Source organism: Erpetoichthys calabaricus, chromosome 8 (assembly GCF_900747795.2).
Source record: "Erpetoichthys calabaricus chromosome 8, fErpCal1.3, whole genome shotgun sequence".
NCBI classification, from domain to species: Eukaryota; Metazoa; Chordata; class Cladistia; order Polypteriformes; family Polypteridae; genus Erpetoichthys; species Erpetoichthys calabaricus.
The window spans coordinates 115,490,922-115,509,348 of NC_041401.2; the positions used below are offsets into that span (position 1 = coordinate 115,490,922).

General features: G+C 37.8%; 1 protein-coding gene across 2 annotated transcripts in view; it reads left to right on the forward strand.

Moving 5' to 3' along the window:
* Positions 1-4,672: 4,672 nt before the first annotated feature.
* The window catches only part of c8h1orf174 (chromosome 8 C1orf174 homolog), a 34,797-nt gene continuing 21,042 nt past the window's right edge, over positions 4,673-18,427 (forward strand). For both annotated transcript variants that reach the window (XM_028807323.2, XM_028807322.2), the window contains exons 1-4: positions 4,673-4,834; positions 5,446-5,514; positions 17,004-17,414; positions 17,518-17,680. In XM_028807323.2, the coding sequence (XP_028663156.1) occupies positions 4,820-4,834; positions 5,446-5,514; positions 17,004-17,414; positions 17,518-17,680 (658 nt within the window). In that variant the 5' untranslated portion in view covers positions 4,673-4,819. The remainder of the gene's footprint in view (positions 4,835-5,445; positions 5,515-17,003; positions 17,415-17,517; positions 17,681-18,427) is intronic.

The window sequence follows — 18,427 nt, forward strand, 5'->3', positions numbered from 1 at the left end:
AATAGGCAAATTATAATTTAATTTTCAATAAATTGCATATCTAAATGATTTATATTTGAGTCAAAGCATTAAAGTAAACAGTTAAGTATAGTTAAAACTATGTTTATTTATATATTTACTGTATATAATAAAATTTTAATGAATGTAATCAGAAGTGGAGAACTTGCACATTTTGTCTCATTCTGCATTCTGTATTAAACCAGGGATACATACTTTTCAGGCAGTGATACAGAGCTATTAATATTCTTATTTTGTACTCACTGCATAAGGTGACAACAATAATGTTTTAATGTTGAAATTGGGAGATGAGGTCAAAATCAGAAACATGCCAAGGTCAATACAGTACTAGAGAGTCAAATACATCTTTCAAACAAGCCAAAAACTTTAAACCAAAATCGAGTGAATTAAATAAAGCAAGAAAGATCAGAAGACAGTTACATTTTATGAGTAACCTATGCCAAAACAAAATTTTACTTGAAAATGGAAGTGAAAAGTAAATTTGAAGCCAAAATATCAGGAAATCAATGAATGCTAGAGTTTTTCTTTAAATTATCCACAAACGCAGCATACTTCCAGCTGATTTTATCCAGCAACAGTTTGGTAAACAAACCAAACAAAATGTACAAGATGGCAATATCCAGAATAATAGAAAAGTGGTGCTGTGGAAGAATACATTTCATTTTTAATTTTAATAAAAACTCTTTGGCTTCCTAAATCCCCAAAATGATGCCTTGGTGATCCTTAAAGATCAAGGAATGACTATAAAATGTCAAACCTATGTCTGATCATGACAAATATAGGTAAAATACACATATCATGACACATATAGGTAAAATTCACATATAGGTGAAATATTCAAAAATGTATAAAAGTTTAAATATTTATAGGTATGAAATAAATGCTCCAGTAAATCAAATGCTTGGTAAAAATATAAAACAAAATATATCCATCCTTGTCAATTTTAGTACAGTATTCTATTAAATCTAGAACCAGACAGGTGTCATTATGGACAGATCTTCTTTTTTGGAATCTAAATTGTGTTTTATTAATGACATTGGGTAAGTGTGTGAGAACATTAGTAAACTTTAGTAAAAATATTATAGTCCAAGCTGGGAAGGGTTATGGGTCACAGGTTGTCAAGAAATGTTTTATCTTTCTCTGGTTTGGGAATTAAAGTAATTATGTGCTGCTTCATAGAGTAGTATTCACTTTTCTATGCAGTTCTGTAATATTTTAAACAGCAAATACTTTAATGCTTCAAAAAAATGTCAAAATTTGAAATCAGTCAATCTGTCCCCAGGTATTTTACAAGACAACAGACTTTTAACTGATAAATTCCATGTGTTGATTGGATTTACATGACTCCAAAATGTCTCTTTTGGACTAATATGGTTCTTTATGTTATGCAATAGAAAAAAACATAATTGTAGAAATAGGCTGAGGAGTAGAGTTTAGGAAAACAGTGTAGATTTCCTTAACTATATCATCCTGCATTTCAGCATCACTAATAATTAAGCAGCAAATGGTATTTCTTTTCAATCTTCTTTTTTCAAAATTACTGAAGAGGAATTTTTTTCTTCATGCAATTTGGCTCTAAATTTTATGAATGTCCCCTTAGCTTTTTTAATATATAACAAATCCAGTTGAGAATGCAAAGTCCATTATTTTTTCTCCCCACCAACTCCTGGCCCCATCTTCATTGTAATAGGTTACAATATAATGTGTATATTTTCTGGCGAGTGTAAATGCACCCACTGTTGAAAAAACAAATACAAAATGTAAATATATTTTCATATGATTGTGATCACAAGATTTGAAAAAATCCATCCAAGTTCTGAAGAACTGTTTGGGTCAGGGGGAAAAGCACAAATTATCAATCACCAAGTTATACTCGCTCCAGTGTGAAGATGAAGAACTACAAAGCCTTCATGTTCACAGTTTCAAAAAGAAAAAAAGAAGAAGGGCAGAAGCCTGCTAAAAATAAATGCTTTTTATTAAGCCATCTATTACAGACATTTGATGTAAAATGTTTAGAACAGTACCTTGTGATTGAGTCTATACCAAGCTCCTTCATCACACAACAAGCATGATTGCATGAGCTAGGTTTACAATAAGCCTTCAGCTGAACTCTCTCCTTTAATGTCCACAGAACAATATAAACTACTGTAAAATAAACAGAGCAAACACAAAGAAAAAGGTTTGGGTTATCCACCCCATACACCTGGCAGTATGGATTGGAAGAAGCTGAGCAATCAATAAGCAGCAAGGTCTTTACAGACATGAGTCCAAACAGAACTGAGGTACAATGATAAACATGTCTGTTATATAGATGACTGAAAAGAAGAGAAGGAACAAAAAGTATAAATAACATCTTTAAGAGGGAAATTCTGAGGGACTGGAAGTGGAAGTGAAGTTTTTAGGAAGCGGGTTCTTCTGATGGTCTGCAAAGGAAAAGTGGAGAAAGAGTTAGAGCACAGTGCCAACCCCTGGCCTGGTGGGGAAACACATTTATTCAAACCCGTAAACTGTCTCCCATGTACATGTGTGTGACACTATCAAGTTGTTTTTTTTTTTTGTTTTTGTCTAACCTTGATTGTAAAAATATGCAGCACTGCTGAATTTTAAACTCTCTATTGCTAACTGACATGTGTGAAGATATGAATGTGGAGCCAGTCCTGAAGCACAAAATAGCCTGAGATCCACAAATCAGCATGAGTTTAATGACGAGTCTATAAATGTTACAAATGTGCACTTAAAAAGCTGGAGGTAACTTTTTTCAATGTAGAGAGAAAAGTTTGGAGTGCTCTCAGACTCATAAAGTCGGCTGAGGAGCTGACAAAACTATCTGAAGCCCTTGGTAGCACATTATGCTAAGGATGATGGTCTGGTTTGCTGTAGATGGAAGACAACTTGCACAGGAGTTCAAGAAATTGCTTAATTTGCTATCAATATACATGACTGTGCTTGAGCTGCTCACATTCATTTATGAAAAACTGCTTACAGAGATGTACCTAAACCTATGGATCACTTTTTCAGTGACAGTGGTTGGCACAAAGGGGAGATTTTTAAAAACTTAAGCTCATTAAGACTTACCTGAGATCCACCATGATACAGGAGCACCTCATGTGTATTATGTTATTGATGGCTTTGCAGTTTTAAGGATCAGTTTTTAGATTTGGGAATTCAATTCACTTGAGATGTGCAGTAACATGTTTTATTCTGAATTTAAACAGTGAAAATCCAGTATGTATAATATAAGCTTTAATTTATATATTTTGTGGCCATTAGGGGGCATCCCAGAGCCCCAAACCCCAGACACAACTGCAACAACGCAGTCCTGGGTCCAAATGCCCTTCTCTTTTTACAAATACTTTATGCAAACTTCTTCTTCCAAAATCCAGAATACAACAATATATTTCATTTCTTTTTTCTTTCTCCAAACACCGCGGGCAAGATTTTTCCACCTCCTCTCCAGACTTCACTCACCTGAGTGAGGAAGAGGGTTCCCTTTAACCTGGGGCTTGGAGGACTTCTGGTGCATAAGCACTGTAATAAGGAAGCACTTCCAGATCCGGTAGAACCTCCATTTGACAGGGTAGTCTCCTCCCAAAAGCACTCTCCCAAGGACCCAACCAATATGACCCATACAAGTGGTTGGCACAAAAATTAGCCTTGGTAAATACATTGCCTTTTGTGCCAGCAATAAAAACACAAGGTGATAGTGTTCCAAATTCACCCTCCAATCTTAAAAAACACAAAGAGGTAAGTGTGCTCACATGTCCTTTTTTGTTTGACTTGCCATTTTGGTATATTGATTATTAAAACGATAACTAAAAATCAATTAAAATGAACTATGAATATTAGAGAAATATGAATTTTCAATGACATTATTGGGATAGGCTACCAAGTTAACCTAAATAATGGTGAGCGTGGAAAACAGACTGTTATTTAGGTTGATATATATATGTATCGTATAAACACACGCACGTTGATAATAATATCAGATGGCAGAGATATGGGGAGATAATTAAACGGCTACTTAACTAATGATCAATTCTTGATTTACATTGACCCTTTGGTTTAACTACGAGTACTCTCTTTTATCAGGGTTTAAATCTCTCCAAATATCTATCAAAAAATTAAGAGTTGCTTAAATAAAAATAGTTTAAACTAAACAGACCGATTCAAACACAAAAGAATATACTGTAGATCCAATTATCAGGTGAAATATTAAAATCTCCAGCTAACACACAATCCGTTGGGTAAACGGCACAGAGCTCAGAAATAATATCTGTAACTTTACAAAGTAAAGTTCACTAAAATAAGATAGGAACCCTCTATGTCATATACTACCACCAACCAGTGTTCATTACCGTCAGTCTCGATAGTAATTTTCTTTTTTCTAGAAACTTATTAAAAATAAACGACCACCCCAACAGAGCGATTAGTCCCATGACTGAACAAAATGTGATCACCCCACTGATTTGACCAGAAAATACCATCCTTGGCGCTTGAACTACATTTTTATATGAAACATGCACATTCAGTTTGACAAGCTTTTTATATGATCCTGTTTCTTATCACACACACACATATCGACAACAAAGCGCCCTGCCATGCATGGCAACTTACGTCTGATTACTAGTAGCGTCTCTGACGTTCAGTGCGGAAGGGGCGGGTCTTCAAGTGCGCTTCAAGATAGGACAGTTCTTAACCGCTGTCTGTAATAATGTTTTGAGTGACTCGTTGGAAAAAAAATTGGAATAGTTGATTTTATTGAAATTTATCTAATGTTAATGCTTATACAAGAAAATCTGTCATGAGACGAAAGCAGGTAAGGATGTGCAGCTCTGGACTTTTTAAAGTATTGGGCGGGCAAGATTTTAAGCAGCTGTAGTTTCGAAAAAGTACGCGAAAGATAGAAGGAGAGTAAATTAAATGAGTGAAATTTTTTGAAAATATGATTGAAGTGGCTGTTTTAGATTTCGAATGCTTTTAGTAGAAACTTTTCTTGGTCTACCCGTGTAACATTTAATATGCGTAGTGTACTGCACAATGAGCAGGAAACTTTTCAGCACTTCCTTTTGGAGTGGAAAATATTGTGGTCGGTTTGAGAGGCGCACTTTCCATGCGTTGTTATGTTGTCTGTGATTTTTCTTTAAACACGCAGCAAACTAAACCACCAAAACAAGCTTCATTGCATAATATGTGAAGCATCTGGAGTTATTATAGAGTTATAGTTTTCATGCGAAGGCATCAGTTCGGGTTACTTTCGATTCAAGTTAAACCTGTTCACTTACGTTTATTGCCCGCCAGTTGGACGTTTCCATTCGACACTGAGTTTGAGCTCAGTGGAGCACAAATAGAACTGAGGCTTCCAGTCAGCAAGGCGTCCAGCAATGTCTCCATTACCGAGTTTGCTTTATCGTTTTGTTTTATTTTCAGCCTACAAGAAAATCTCGCAGTTCGGATCGACGGAAAGAAAGATGCGGAACAGAGGGATCGCTAGAAGAGGTCAGTAAAATGAATTATGGAGAGGTGTGGGTTTCCAAGGCAGCACCTCGATGTTCACGTAATTAAGGCAGCATTGGTCGTTACAAAATTGTCTAAATTGTTTATACATGTATATTGTCTACAAAATTAATTTTTCATTGCAGCCCCCTTTTCGTAAGTAATCAGTTTCTGGATTTTAATGAACTTTTCTGATGTCATTGTGTTTGTTTGACCCGCTGTTTTCCCCAAGGGACCCTGCAATATGTATTTTATTTTATTTTTAATTCGCCTATTTATTTTCAGATCCCACGTACTTTAAAGACACCAATGATGGTAGGCAGGAACACACCGTCACTGCATCTCACGGCATACTCGTTTGTACGGAGCCATTTTAAGGTCGCTCAGCCCAGCACGCAAGTCCTTGAGAATATTGGAGTACTATGAGAAAACCCACGCAAAGTCTACATGTTGCCTAAGACAGTAAATAAAGAGTAATTGGTTCCCGGGATCGTGATTGCCAAGTGAATGGTATTCAAAGATATTAAGTTGCCAAGGTTCTTCATGTCGTCTTGATTCGTTTAAGGGTCGTTTTTTTTTTTTCTTCCTTGAAAGATGAATACTGTGCTCCCACTGAGTAATACTTATTCAGTGACAGCATGTCCTTGTTCACACCTTTGTTTCATTTTTAGAAAAATAAAAGCAAAGGGGAAAATTTTAAGAGAATAGATACACCTGCACATTAAAAGTCATTACTTTGCTGAATCTCCAAATGCATCGTAGAGCAGAAACAGTAAGGTAGTGATGTCAATTAGCTTTTGTAGGTCTTTAGAATGACAGGTTGACATCTGTTTTTATTTGTAAACTATGCATTAAAGTCCATCATTTAAATGTGCCACATGATTTAGAAACGTGCTTGCTGTTATTGCAAGTACACATTTCACTGTACACAATACATGTGACTTTAATGAACCTATAGGGCTATTTAAATCTTACTTTGAAGAAATTTGTGGTCAAAAACTCAGTAATCAAGGTGAACTATTAAAGAAGACCTGGAATAAATTAATATTGATATTTATGTTGCCTAACTATTCACCATTTGGCTGTGTATGGCTAATTGTGGCATCATTGTTGAGTTTGGGTATTACTAGCCACAGTACAAAATAAACACGTTCAGGCAGGGAACATGCAGTTCATGAGTTGGATTGCTTTTTGTTAAGTTGGTCTGTGTTATGGTGGCAAAGGAAACTACAAAGAGAAGGCTTTGTCTCTTATTGTTATGATTTGGTTGGTTTATACGAAGCCAATAACCTTTGAGAATCTGAAGAACATGGTTGGCAGCCTTTGCCTTGTTAACAATGATGAGGAATGTTTTCCTAAATGAGCTATCACTAGACAATCCTTTTCAGTTAACAAATTTCTACACAGTTAACCTCTTTTGTTGCCTGTTATGAATTAATTGTCAAGGCAAATTTTGAAACAAATTTTTCAGTCAGAATAAACAAGGTATCTTTTTTTTTTTTTTTTTTTCTTCGGAATAAGGGAAGTAGACTGTTTTTGTACTCCAATTCATAATTGCACATGATAGGAGTTGTTTGTTATTTCCTTTGATTTTAAGTTCCTTTGTGAAAAGTCCTTGTTTCTTGAAAAGCGATGGCTAGCATTTTAACTAGTCAGGCCCCTACCAGGCGCTGTGTAGACCAGTACCCTTGGCAGAATCTCCAGACAGACTTTTCAGTATTTTTAGTACTTTGGAGCTAGAGTCATTTCCGTTTTTATAATCCTTTCCAGGTTAAGACAATTGTGTTTGCCTTGAATTCTGTTTTTTGGTGTTTAGGAAAAATGTTGAACTTTTATTTTATACATTTGGTGACATAAACTGTACTCTTGGTTTCTTGCAGTGATATTTATATTTGATATATTTCTCATAACCTTGTTTTCATTTTTATGTCACCTATTATTATGTGCAATTCTGTAAAATTTTAAGCCTTATTTTACATTCCTTACACATTACAATTAAAATAATCCCTTGTGTTTGCAATTTTATACAGTGGTGTGAAAAACTATTTGCCCCCTTCCTGATTTCTTATTCTTTTGCATGTTTGTCACACAAAATGTTTCTGATCATCAAACACATTTAACCATTAGTCAAATATAACACAAGTAAACACAAAATGCAGTTTTTAAATGATGGTGTTTATTATTTAGGGAGAAAAAAAATCCAAACCTACATGGCCCTGTGTGAAAAAGTAATTGCCCCCTTGTTAAAAAATAACCTAACTGTGGTGTATCACACCTGAGTTCAATTTCCGTAGCCACCCCCAGGCCTGATTACTGCCACACCTGTTTCAATCAAGAAATCACTTAAATAGGAGCTGCCTGACACAGAGAAGTAGACCAAAAGCACCTCAAAAGCTAGACATCATGCCAAGATCCAAAGAAATTCAGGAACAAATGAGAACAGATGTAATTGAGATCTATCAGTCTGGTAAAGGTTATAAAGCCATTTCTAAAGCTTTGGGACTCCAGCGAACCACAGTGAGAGCCATTATCCACAAATGGCAAAAACATGGAACAGTGGTGAACCTTCCCAGGAGTGGCCGGCCGACCAAAATTACCCCAAGAGCGCAGAGACGACTCATCCGAGAGGTCACAAAAGACCCCAGGACAACGTCTAAAGAACTGCAGGCCTCACTTGCCTCAATTAAGGTCAGTGTTCACGACTCCACCATAAGAAAGAGACTGGGCAAAAACGGCCTGCATGGCAGATTTCCAAGACGCAAACCACTGTTAAGCAAAAAGAACATTGGGGCTCGTCTCAATTTTGCTAAGAAACATCTCAATGATTGCCAAGACTTTTGGGAAAATACCTTGTGGACTGATGAGTCAAAAAGTTGAACTTTTTGGAAGGCAAATGTCCCGTTACATCTGGCGTAAAAGGAACACAGCATTTCAGAAAAAGAACATCATACCAACAGTAAAATATGGTGGTGGTAGTGTGATGGTCTGGGGTTGTTTTGCTGCTTCAGGACCCGGAAGGCTTGCTGTGATAGATGGAACCATGAATTCTACTGTCTACCAAAAAATCCTGAAGGAGAATGTCCGGCCATCTGTTCGTCAACTCAAGCTGAAGCAATCTTGGGTGCTGCAACAGGACAATGACCCAAAACACACCAGCAAATCCACCTCTGCATGGCTGAAGAAAAACAAAATGAAGACTTTGGAGTGGCCTAGTCAAAGTCCTGACCTGAATCCAATTGAGATGCTATGGCATGACCTTAAAAAGGCGGTTCATGCTAGAAAACCCTCAAATAAAGCTGAATTACAACAATTTTGCAAAGATGAGTGGGCCAAAATTCCTCCAGAGCGCTGTAATAGACTCATTGCAAGTTATCGCAAACGCTTGATTGCAGTTATTGCTGCTAAGGGTGGCCCAACCAGTTATTAGGTTCAGGGGGCAATTACTTTTTCACACAGGGCCATGTAGGTTTGGATTTTTTTTTCTCCCTAAATAATAAAAACCACCATTTACAAACTGCATTTTGTGTTTACTTGTGTTATATTTGACTAATGGTTAAATGTGTTTGATTATCAGAAACATTTTGTGTGACAAACATGCAAAAGAATAAGAAATCAGGAACGGGGCAAATAGTTTTTCACACCACTGTATATTATGGCCCTGTTATTTCGGTGAAGATCACAAACCTTTTCACAGCACTATACTAAAAAAAAAAAAGGCATTTGCCCTCTCCTAATATCATGATTTTTTTTTTGTATGTTGTACAGTACACTATGAATGGCCTTAAACCTTTAGACAGAAAACAATATTCCAGAGAGAGAACACGAGTGAACACACAGTATTTTAAATCATGACTTTCTTTATTCAAGGAACAAAGTTATCCATCACCCATGGGTAAAAGTAATTGCCTCCATAGCTTCAGTGCTTGGTTGCAGCACAAATCATAACTAATGACTTCTATGATCTGATAATTAGCCTTTCACATTGGTTTTGAGGACTTGCAGAACAGATAGGTTGGTGAGTTGAACTGCTTGTTTCGAGTCCTGCCACAGCACCTCTGTTGGGTTCAACTCAAGGCTTTGACTAGGCTACTCCAGAACTTTAATTTTGTTTCTTCTGAACCATTTGGATGTAGACTTGCTTTTATATTTTACCTTGTTGTCCTGCTGCATAACCCAGTTACCATTCAGGTCATGAAGAGATGACCTGACATTATTCTTAAGAATACTCTGGTAAAGTGCAGAATTCATTGTTCCTTCAGTAGTCCAGGTCCTGAGACAGCAAAGTATCCCCACACCATTACACTACCACCCACATGTTATATTGTAAGTGTGATGATCTTGCTGTCAGACACTCCAAAGAACTCTACTTTGACTTGTGTGTCTATAGAATATTATTCCAAAAGTATTGGGAAGAATCCAGTTGTTTTTTTTGCAAATGTGAGGCAAGCACTGATGTTGGATATCAAGAGGTTTTCGACTTGCTAGTGTTCCATGAATCCCAATTTTACCCTGTCTCTTTCTTACTGTAGAGTCATATGCCCTTAAATTAGCTGAGGTAAGAGAGTGCTGCAGTTCTTTGAATGTTCTGTACTTCCTCTGTGGCTTCTAGAATGAATGATAACTGAGCTCTTGGGATGATTTTGGCAGGTCGCTTTCCTGAGAAGATTCACTTTTCCAGATATTTTACCTTTGAAAGTAATGGCTCTTAGTGTAGCACTGTGGAATCCCAGAGCCTTAGAAATGTCTAGTTCTCCCCAGAAACCTTTTTTTTTTTAGCTGGGTGAGATGGAATATCCAGGTGGAGTTTTACAGTCTGTTTAGTATTTGTGATTACTGAACTTAAAATTGTATACTAGTTTAATTATTCTTTTCTCCTTCGAAACCCAGGTGTCTGAAGCATTTTCTTAATCAAAATCACATGGGTCTGTCCCACCTCAAAAGAAATCTGCATAAGATTGTTTAGCATGTTCTGACTCATGTGACTATACAAAAAGGTTTTTATTCTTTTTAGGGCAGAAAATCCCTTTCGTATTCTGCTGTGCTCACTGGCATGATTAGTCCCAACAGCAGCTAGTTTTACTAAATTTGGAAAAGGATCTTTCAATTTGGATGCTGTTGCTAACTTTACCAGTCATTGTTTTGAATTTAGATTTTTGTATGACTGGCCCTTGAATCATTTTGAATGCAATAGCCCATTCATGTTTAGTACAGTCATAGTTTTAAAATAGCAGGACTGTCATTTTTTTAGAGTAGTATTCAAAAAGAATCTCATTAGCCTTGCTCTAGACAATTTCTACAATAAAGGCAACGCATCCAAAAGCATCAGTTATGCACTAAAACTGTTTTTAATATTTAAGCTTAAGCCTTCTATTATAATATCATTTTGTTTGTTGGCTTCTTGTTTAAGTTCAGCTGTACACTCAAAATGTATTCTGTCAGAGACTATATTACAGAATCATGAGACCACTGCCTAGTGTTGCTATCCGTACAATTTTGAAGTATGTTTAGGATATCTTGAATCGGAGAAAAAACAGCCCTAGTGATGGAAGAATTTTAGAAGAGGAAAAACAGTTGCCTTAAAGTATCATTACATTTCATCTAATAAGACACTTCAGCAGCTGCTTGAGCATTAGCAAGAAACCGTTTACACAATTACAGTTGACTATATGTCAGTCTGTTCTGTCTTTGAACAGTTTTGCATCTCCCCTTTGTGTCCCAATCATATCAAATGCACCATCAGTTCCACTTATTTACACCTTAACTATCAAGGGTCTTAATTAGTGTGTTAAATGGTCTCCGCTTTTCCATAAATTACATTGATGGTTGCTACATAACTAACCCTAACCTCTTTACTTAGTTGACTACCACATTTAATTTACTCAAGCAGCTGTTTTAAAGCCAGAGATGTCAGTAGACTTGTAGCACAGCCACATAAATGAAAATGTTTTTCTGTTGTCAATCGGGTTTTGTTGGGTTGTTCTTACATACTGAGATTGACAGCGATGCTCCAGAGATAGGACTTCTGGTTTCCTTTTTTTCATTTTCGGGGAGCAATTTGCATAAAGCGTGCTATTTAAAGGGAAAGAATATAGCCAAGAATATAGCCGGGGTTTGGATGGTTTTGGATGGGTGATTGAACGAAGCAGATCAGCCATGAGACAAAGTCCTGGAACTTCTAAAGTCCTGACGGTTAGGGTTAGGTTGAAGTTGGTAATTCTTTTTTGACTGATGAATTGGGCGTTCTGCTATTTCCCACGGACTTGCTGTTATTTATCGTAATCTTTAACTGTAAAGATTTTTTGGTGCTATGAGTCAGCACCTATTGGTGCTCTTTGCTTCACCCGCTGCTCGGAAGGGGATGGAACTGGACTTACTTATAAGCTGTGGAAGGGGAACTAGGGGAGGGATAATCTTATTGTACATAGATATATTTTTTGTATCATTATTTTTTTTGGGGGGGGGCAGATAAAAGGGATTGTTGTGTTTTTGGGTTTTTTTTTTTTTTTTTTCTCCTCTCTTTTTGGTTGCAATATATCCCTCATGTGTTTATGGATATTGAACACTAGTCTTTTTTTTTTTTTTCTTTTGGTTGTGGACTATAAATACTCTGGCATCAGATTTGACAGAACATTTTAAAATAAGGTGTGTACGGGGGACTCTACAGGCTGTGTTATTGGCCTATCCTTTTTATCATCTGCCACAAATTAGGACAGGTTAGTGGTAACGATAGTCTTGTCTCAGCATGGCGGGCCAAATTGTTACAGATTCATCACAGAGAGCACAAAAATCTTCAGAATCTAATTTCCGATGCAATAATATCAAGCCATTCTTGCATTATTCTTTGAGTTACAGTCCACATTTTTTTATGAAGGAACAATCTATGCCCTTGCAATGCTAATGTAGTACTTCAAATAGTGTTCAATGTGGGGAATCATTTTTTGCTAACCAATACATAGATCGTAATGCTCCCAGAAAAGCATCTCTTTGCAGGTTATTCAAAAAAAATTAATTTTTCAGTTTGCCCTTTCCGAGTTTGTGACAGAAAACATTTTCTTTTATAGCTGCACAAGTATCTGTGTATTTTACTTTGCTCATGCTCAACCAAGCTTGCCCTTCAAAGTCTTGTGAATGGCATGGTTGCCCAAGTCTTACTGTATATCTTTGTGGCTCATCTCTTTGACATGACATACATTCACCTATTTTTTTTTTTTTTTTTTTTTAAACAACTCACTGTTGATATCTGACCAGCAGTATTTAGGTGAAAGGTTTTCATTCGAAACATAGTTTGCAGTAGGTCATTTACCAGATGTTGCAACCTCCATAACATCTGTGTTGGAAGTCAACAGTTCTGTCGTAAAATTGGTATCTTCACCACAATGTTCAGACATTTTATCTCTTTCAAAGTAATTAAATAGTGTCATTTTTTGATTAGTGCTTTATTTTGAATATGAACAAACAATGAGGGCAGCGTGGTGGCACAGTGGTAATGCTGCTGCCTTGCAGCAAGGAGACCAAGGTTCATGTCCCAGGTCCTTCCAGCATGGAGTTTGCATGTTCTCCTCATGTCTGTGTGGGTTTCCTCCTTCAGTTCTAAGTCATGCAGGTTAAGTAAATTGGCAGTCCTCTGTTGGCCCTAGTGTGTAGGTGCGTGTGTTTGCCCTGTGATTGACTAGTACCCTGTCCAGGGTTTGTTCCTGCCTTGTGCCCTATGCTAGCTGGGATAGGCTTCAGCAGATCCCCCAACCCTGTTCAGGACTATTGAGGTTAGAAAATGATTGACTGACAAACCAATGATTTAGACTAATTTTAAGGTTTTTAATAGGGATGCACCGATACCACTTTTTTGGAAAACGAGTACGTGTACGAGTACTTGCATTTCAGTACTCGCCGATACCGAGTACTTGCCGATACCGAGTACTTAATAAAAACATGATTTAAATTTACAGGTACAGTGGAACCTCTAGATACGAGTTTAATTCGTTCCAGCACTGAGCTTGTATAGCGAATTTCTCGTATCTAGAACAAACTTCCCCATTGAAAATAATGGAAATCCAGTTAATCCGTTCCGCACCCCAAATATATTAACATAAAAATCAATTTTCCTAACAAATAACACTGATAAATTATATATACTGTAGTCTACCTTTAATAAATAACACTGGTAAATAATATAACTGATTATTAAAAGAATCAAAACAGGTGTCCAAAGTGCAGTAGAGCATTCAATAAATCTTTAAATAAATAAATCTTAAAACAGTTGTGAAGTGGAGGTTTAAAATACACAAGAATAACAATCCTTTAACACGAGGTTAAAACATCAAAAGGATGCAGTCTTTAAAAAACAGATGACAATCCCCGGTGCTTCTTCTCTGTTAGCGTCTCACCTGCGGGCTCTGCAACAGGCGAGACACTCTTAATGCAGCTGACCTTCTCTACACTGTCCTGCTTCAGCTGTTTGGCTCGCCTGTTCAGCTCACTGTTCAGCTACACGCGAGCCTGCACTCGCTTGCTCTCCCGCACCGACTTCCTACGCCTGCCTGCCTGCCGCAACCTCCGTTCTCTCTCCTCTCTTTTCTTTTACTTCTTCTCCCCCTTAACCGGCTCGCGCTTCTCTATATATGCTGGGAGGACATGGCAGCTGCAGCCCATCAGCCACAGGAACAATCATGGATGTGGGCAGTTTCCCACCTGTGCACTTAAGTGAGAAACGCAGACACCGCAGATCGCGGCTCGCAACTGCTACCACGCCCCCTCGCTAAGCCGCGAGCTATACCCACAGCCTGGCTCGTGGCTCGTTACACGAGCCAATGCTCGCATTTAGATCTGAATTTTTCGCTCATACTTTCCTCGTATTTTGAATTTCTCGTATACAGAGGTGATCGTATCTCGAGGTTCCACTGTAACAGCTTTAGTCATATAATTTAACAAAAAAAACAAGAAACTCTCGTCTATCCACTGGGAGGTTAGGCTAATTAGCGACACGGGGCTAACACTGCTTGTCCAAATATCCGTGGTGAAACTAAACGCAGAGGAGGCTTGCAGTAGGCTGTGGATATGTTTTTTCACGGAGTCGTGTAGTTTAGGCAGCTCCGTGTCAGTCATGTAGCGGCGGCTTGGGACATCATATCTGGGCTCCAGAACATGGAGGAGACGCAGGAATCCCACATTTTCTACCTCCGTGAGTGGCTGGTCACTCAATGCAATGTACTCGATAATTGCCTGTGTTATTTTCACAGCACGTGGATTGTCTCTGGACATTTTCTCTCGTCTTGCAAGAGTTTGCTGCAGCGTGGGTTGTGTTGGTTTAGAAGCGTGGGTAAACTCTTTGTACTCGTTGTCGTGTTGGGATTTTAGGTGCTTGATTAAATTACTTGTGTTAAATGCGCTACCTTTTGAGCCTCCTCTGGAGAATTTCGCTGAGCACAATTTGCAGTCCGCCTTTGTTTTGTCGTCTTCGTTCACTTTGAAATAGTTCCACACGGCTAGGGTTACCACTTTTAATACAAAAAAATAAGGGATGCATACTGCAGCGGGGGCCACATCCTGTATTACCCAATCAAAAGTAGGAAAGGAGGCATCTTCATAAAATGCGTGTGGGATGATTTGCATGAGACGCTGCTTTAAAAAAAATACGGGACAAAACCCGTCCCGTATTGATTCAAAACGGGACGCGCAATTTCATTCTCAAATACCGGACGATTCCGTATTTTAAAGGACGGGTGGCAACCCTACACACGGCTGACATGTCTCGCCTCGCCTTCTCCCCGCTCTGAGCTGCAGCCGGGGCCTGGGGGCGGGCACTCGGCGCTTGTGATTAACCCCTTACACGCCGCTCAAACATAGACATTTCTCAGACCGTGGTATCGGTCCCCGGTATCGGGGGACTTTTAACGAGTACGAGTACTTTAGAAAATGTGGTATCGAGGCCGATACCAGTATCGGTGCATCCCTAGTTTTTAACTTTAATTTCTGCAAATTACCCAGCATCAGACAATATAATTTTCCACAATTATCTTGAACCTCTTTACAAGGGCGATTAACAGTAAACTATACCTCTTTCACAAGGAGAATTCTGATTTAAAGATTCTGCTCTTTTACCATTTCCCAAGTACTACATTAACTTTTTTCTGTGCTGACTTTTCTGTACAATTTCTTTTATAGTTTATTTTTTAATTCACGGCCTATGTTACTATCCCCTGAAGCCAGCACACTCCTTTCCTAACTCATACAGGTAACATTCCCTGATTTCTCTGTTGATTTAACCTTTTTTACCTAAACTCCGTCACCCCCATCCCCCCTGGCCACCCTACCAAACCATTCTACATGTCACCGAGCTTCTTCCCCGCATTATAACTGCAAGTCACTCGAATTGACCTAATGTCTCCTGGAGTCACTTCCTGCAAGCAAGCTCCTTTAAGGCCTACCATAGTCAGTTAGAGATTACCAGTGGTTTGGCTGCAAGTTCTTCTCATTACTTTAGACGCTGCTAAGATGACATGATGGACTGCTCCATTGTATTCTTCACCCTACCTAGGAAAATGCACGTTCTCCATATAATGTAATTACACTACCAGGTGGCATATGTAATAGGAAATGCATCTTGTCTGGTGTCTACTAAGGTGGGGAGTAAAAATATGCCAGAGCTGTCCATTCACTGAAAAGCGCCCCAGCCAAAGGCAGGCAGTGTGGTGTAGAGGTTAAGTCTTTGTACTTCAAACTCTAAGGTTGTGGGTTCAAATCCCGCTACTGACACTGTGTGACCATGAGCAAATCACTTGACCTGCCTGTTCTCCAACTGGAAAACCAAAAGAAATGTAACCAATTATATCATAAATGTTGTAAGATAAAGGCGTCTGTCAAATAAGTAAATGTAAACTAAAATGCAAAGTGGCTGCAGCAGCTGCGTGACTTGAGAAGTTGGCAAAACGGCCCTAAGGAGAACACTGGAAATGGCTTTATAACTTTTTCCTAACTGGCAAATTTAAACAAGATTTTCCCTTATCTCTTCTGTAATTTCCTTTTGATCAAGTCCTAGTGATCTTCTAGAAATCTTGTGGTGACTACTGTTGTAAAGGTCCGTATGTGGTTTATTTTAGATTCAATATGGCTGGCTGTGTTGAGTCTAATACTAAATTAACATTGGTCAGCAGTTTGAGCAAGTAATGGGGGGGGGGGGGGGGGGCAATTAAATATAGCACAATTTCTTAAGTGGTACTTGATAAATTTACTCTAGCTGCCTTTGTCTATCTAATATTACATGTTGTCTAATGATCTGAAGCCATTCCTTATGATAAATACATAAAAATAGAAGATAACAGTAACGGGGCAAAAACTTTTTCATTCCACTGTGTAAGAAACTAAATTGCAACAGATTTTTATTAAAAATATTAAAGTGTTGTTTAGTATATTTCCAAAATGAAAAATGATTGTTTATTAAGAGATTCATTTTCTTGATTTATTTATTTATTTTGTTCATTTTTTGTGTGTTTCAGAAAGTGTTGAGTGACTCTATATCCCAGTGTTCCAAGCGTCAGAAATGTACTGAGCTGGTTGGTGATGACCCTACTGTAGCTGAACAGACTAAAGCTATGGACTCTGAGCAGTGCCCTTCTATAAGCAAAGAGGATGATAAAGTCCCTTCTGACCTTGGCAATTCCTTGCTTCGCACACAGCCAGAGGAACAGTGTAGTGGGTTATCTGTCAGGAAGCAGCTGCTTAATGAAGAAACTGAGAACAGTGCTTCATTAGAAATAAACTCCAGTGTTTCAAGAAATGGTTGTAATCTGGATGTTAACTCTTTGCCAAGAGTGGAATATGAGGTAGACAGCAGCATTTTTGTAGATGAAGATAGTAACCAACCCATGCCAGTTGGACACTTCTTTGGGAACATTGAGCTTGTTCAGGTATTGTTTAAATTTTTCTACAATATTTCTGTGATATGTGTTGTGTGGTGTTCATTTATCTTAGCTTTTAGGGGTTTAAAGTATCTTATTTTGACTTTCAAAGGACTATCCCACAAGATCACCTGCAGCAGTGTCCATGAGCCGGAGGGAGTATCGCAAGTTGCACTTTATTGCAAAAGATGATGATGAAGAGGAGGAAGATGACGACGACGATGATGATGAAGATGATGGAGTCCATGAAAACCTAGAAATTCTTCGGTCAAATGGTAATATTCACTTTGCCTTATTTAGTATGTTTCTGATGAACATTAAGCCAGAAGTTAGTATATTTACTGTATTGTGCAGTAGAGCAGTGCTTTCATTTCATCTTCATGCATGCAGAATACTTAAAAGTAACTTATTGCAGCAATATTAAATATAAAAGGGTGAACATTTTATTTATTTTTTTAACATTACTGACATATCTAGTGGCAGCTTATTAAAAAGAAGGCTTTTCGCAAATATAAAAAATATTTTTTCTTATCAGATCAATGGATATTGGCTTGTTTAGTCTCATATATAGCATAAAGAAATACAAATCAAGCTTTTCTCACTGAATTTTCAAATCCTTAGCAATCATCATCCAATCAAACAAAAACATTTATTTTTATGACTGAATGAAGTAAGTGCAAATTTAGATATGAACAAATGTTGTAATTTTATAGAGGAATAAGTAATGTATTACAAATAGGAACTTTATTGCATCATCAGCATAGTGAGCATGTTAAGAACATTCAATAAGAATAATCTTACCATCTTCATAATTGTTAGCCACTGGAGATTCTGCTGCTAGTTGTTTACCATATGGCTTGAATTCTGGTAATTTTGTCTGTAGAACCGCTGCTTTATAGGCAATGGTGGTCTCTGTACTCTAAAGACACCATCCCAAGATCTGCTATGGTTTCTGTGTCCAGATTGATGCACTAATATTACATAGTTCAAAAGCAAAAATGATCTCTCCAGCTTTGAGGTGG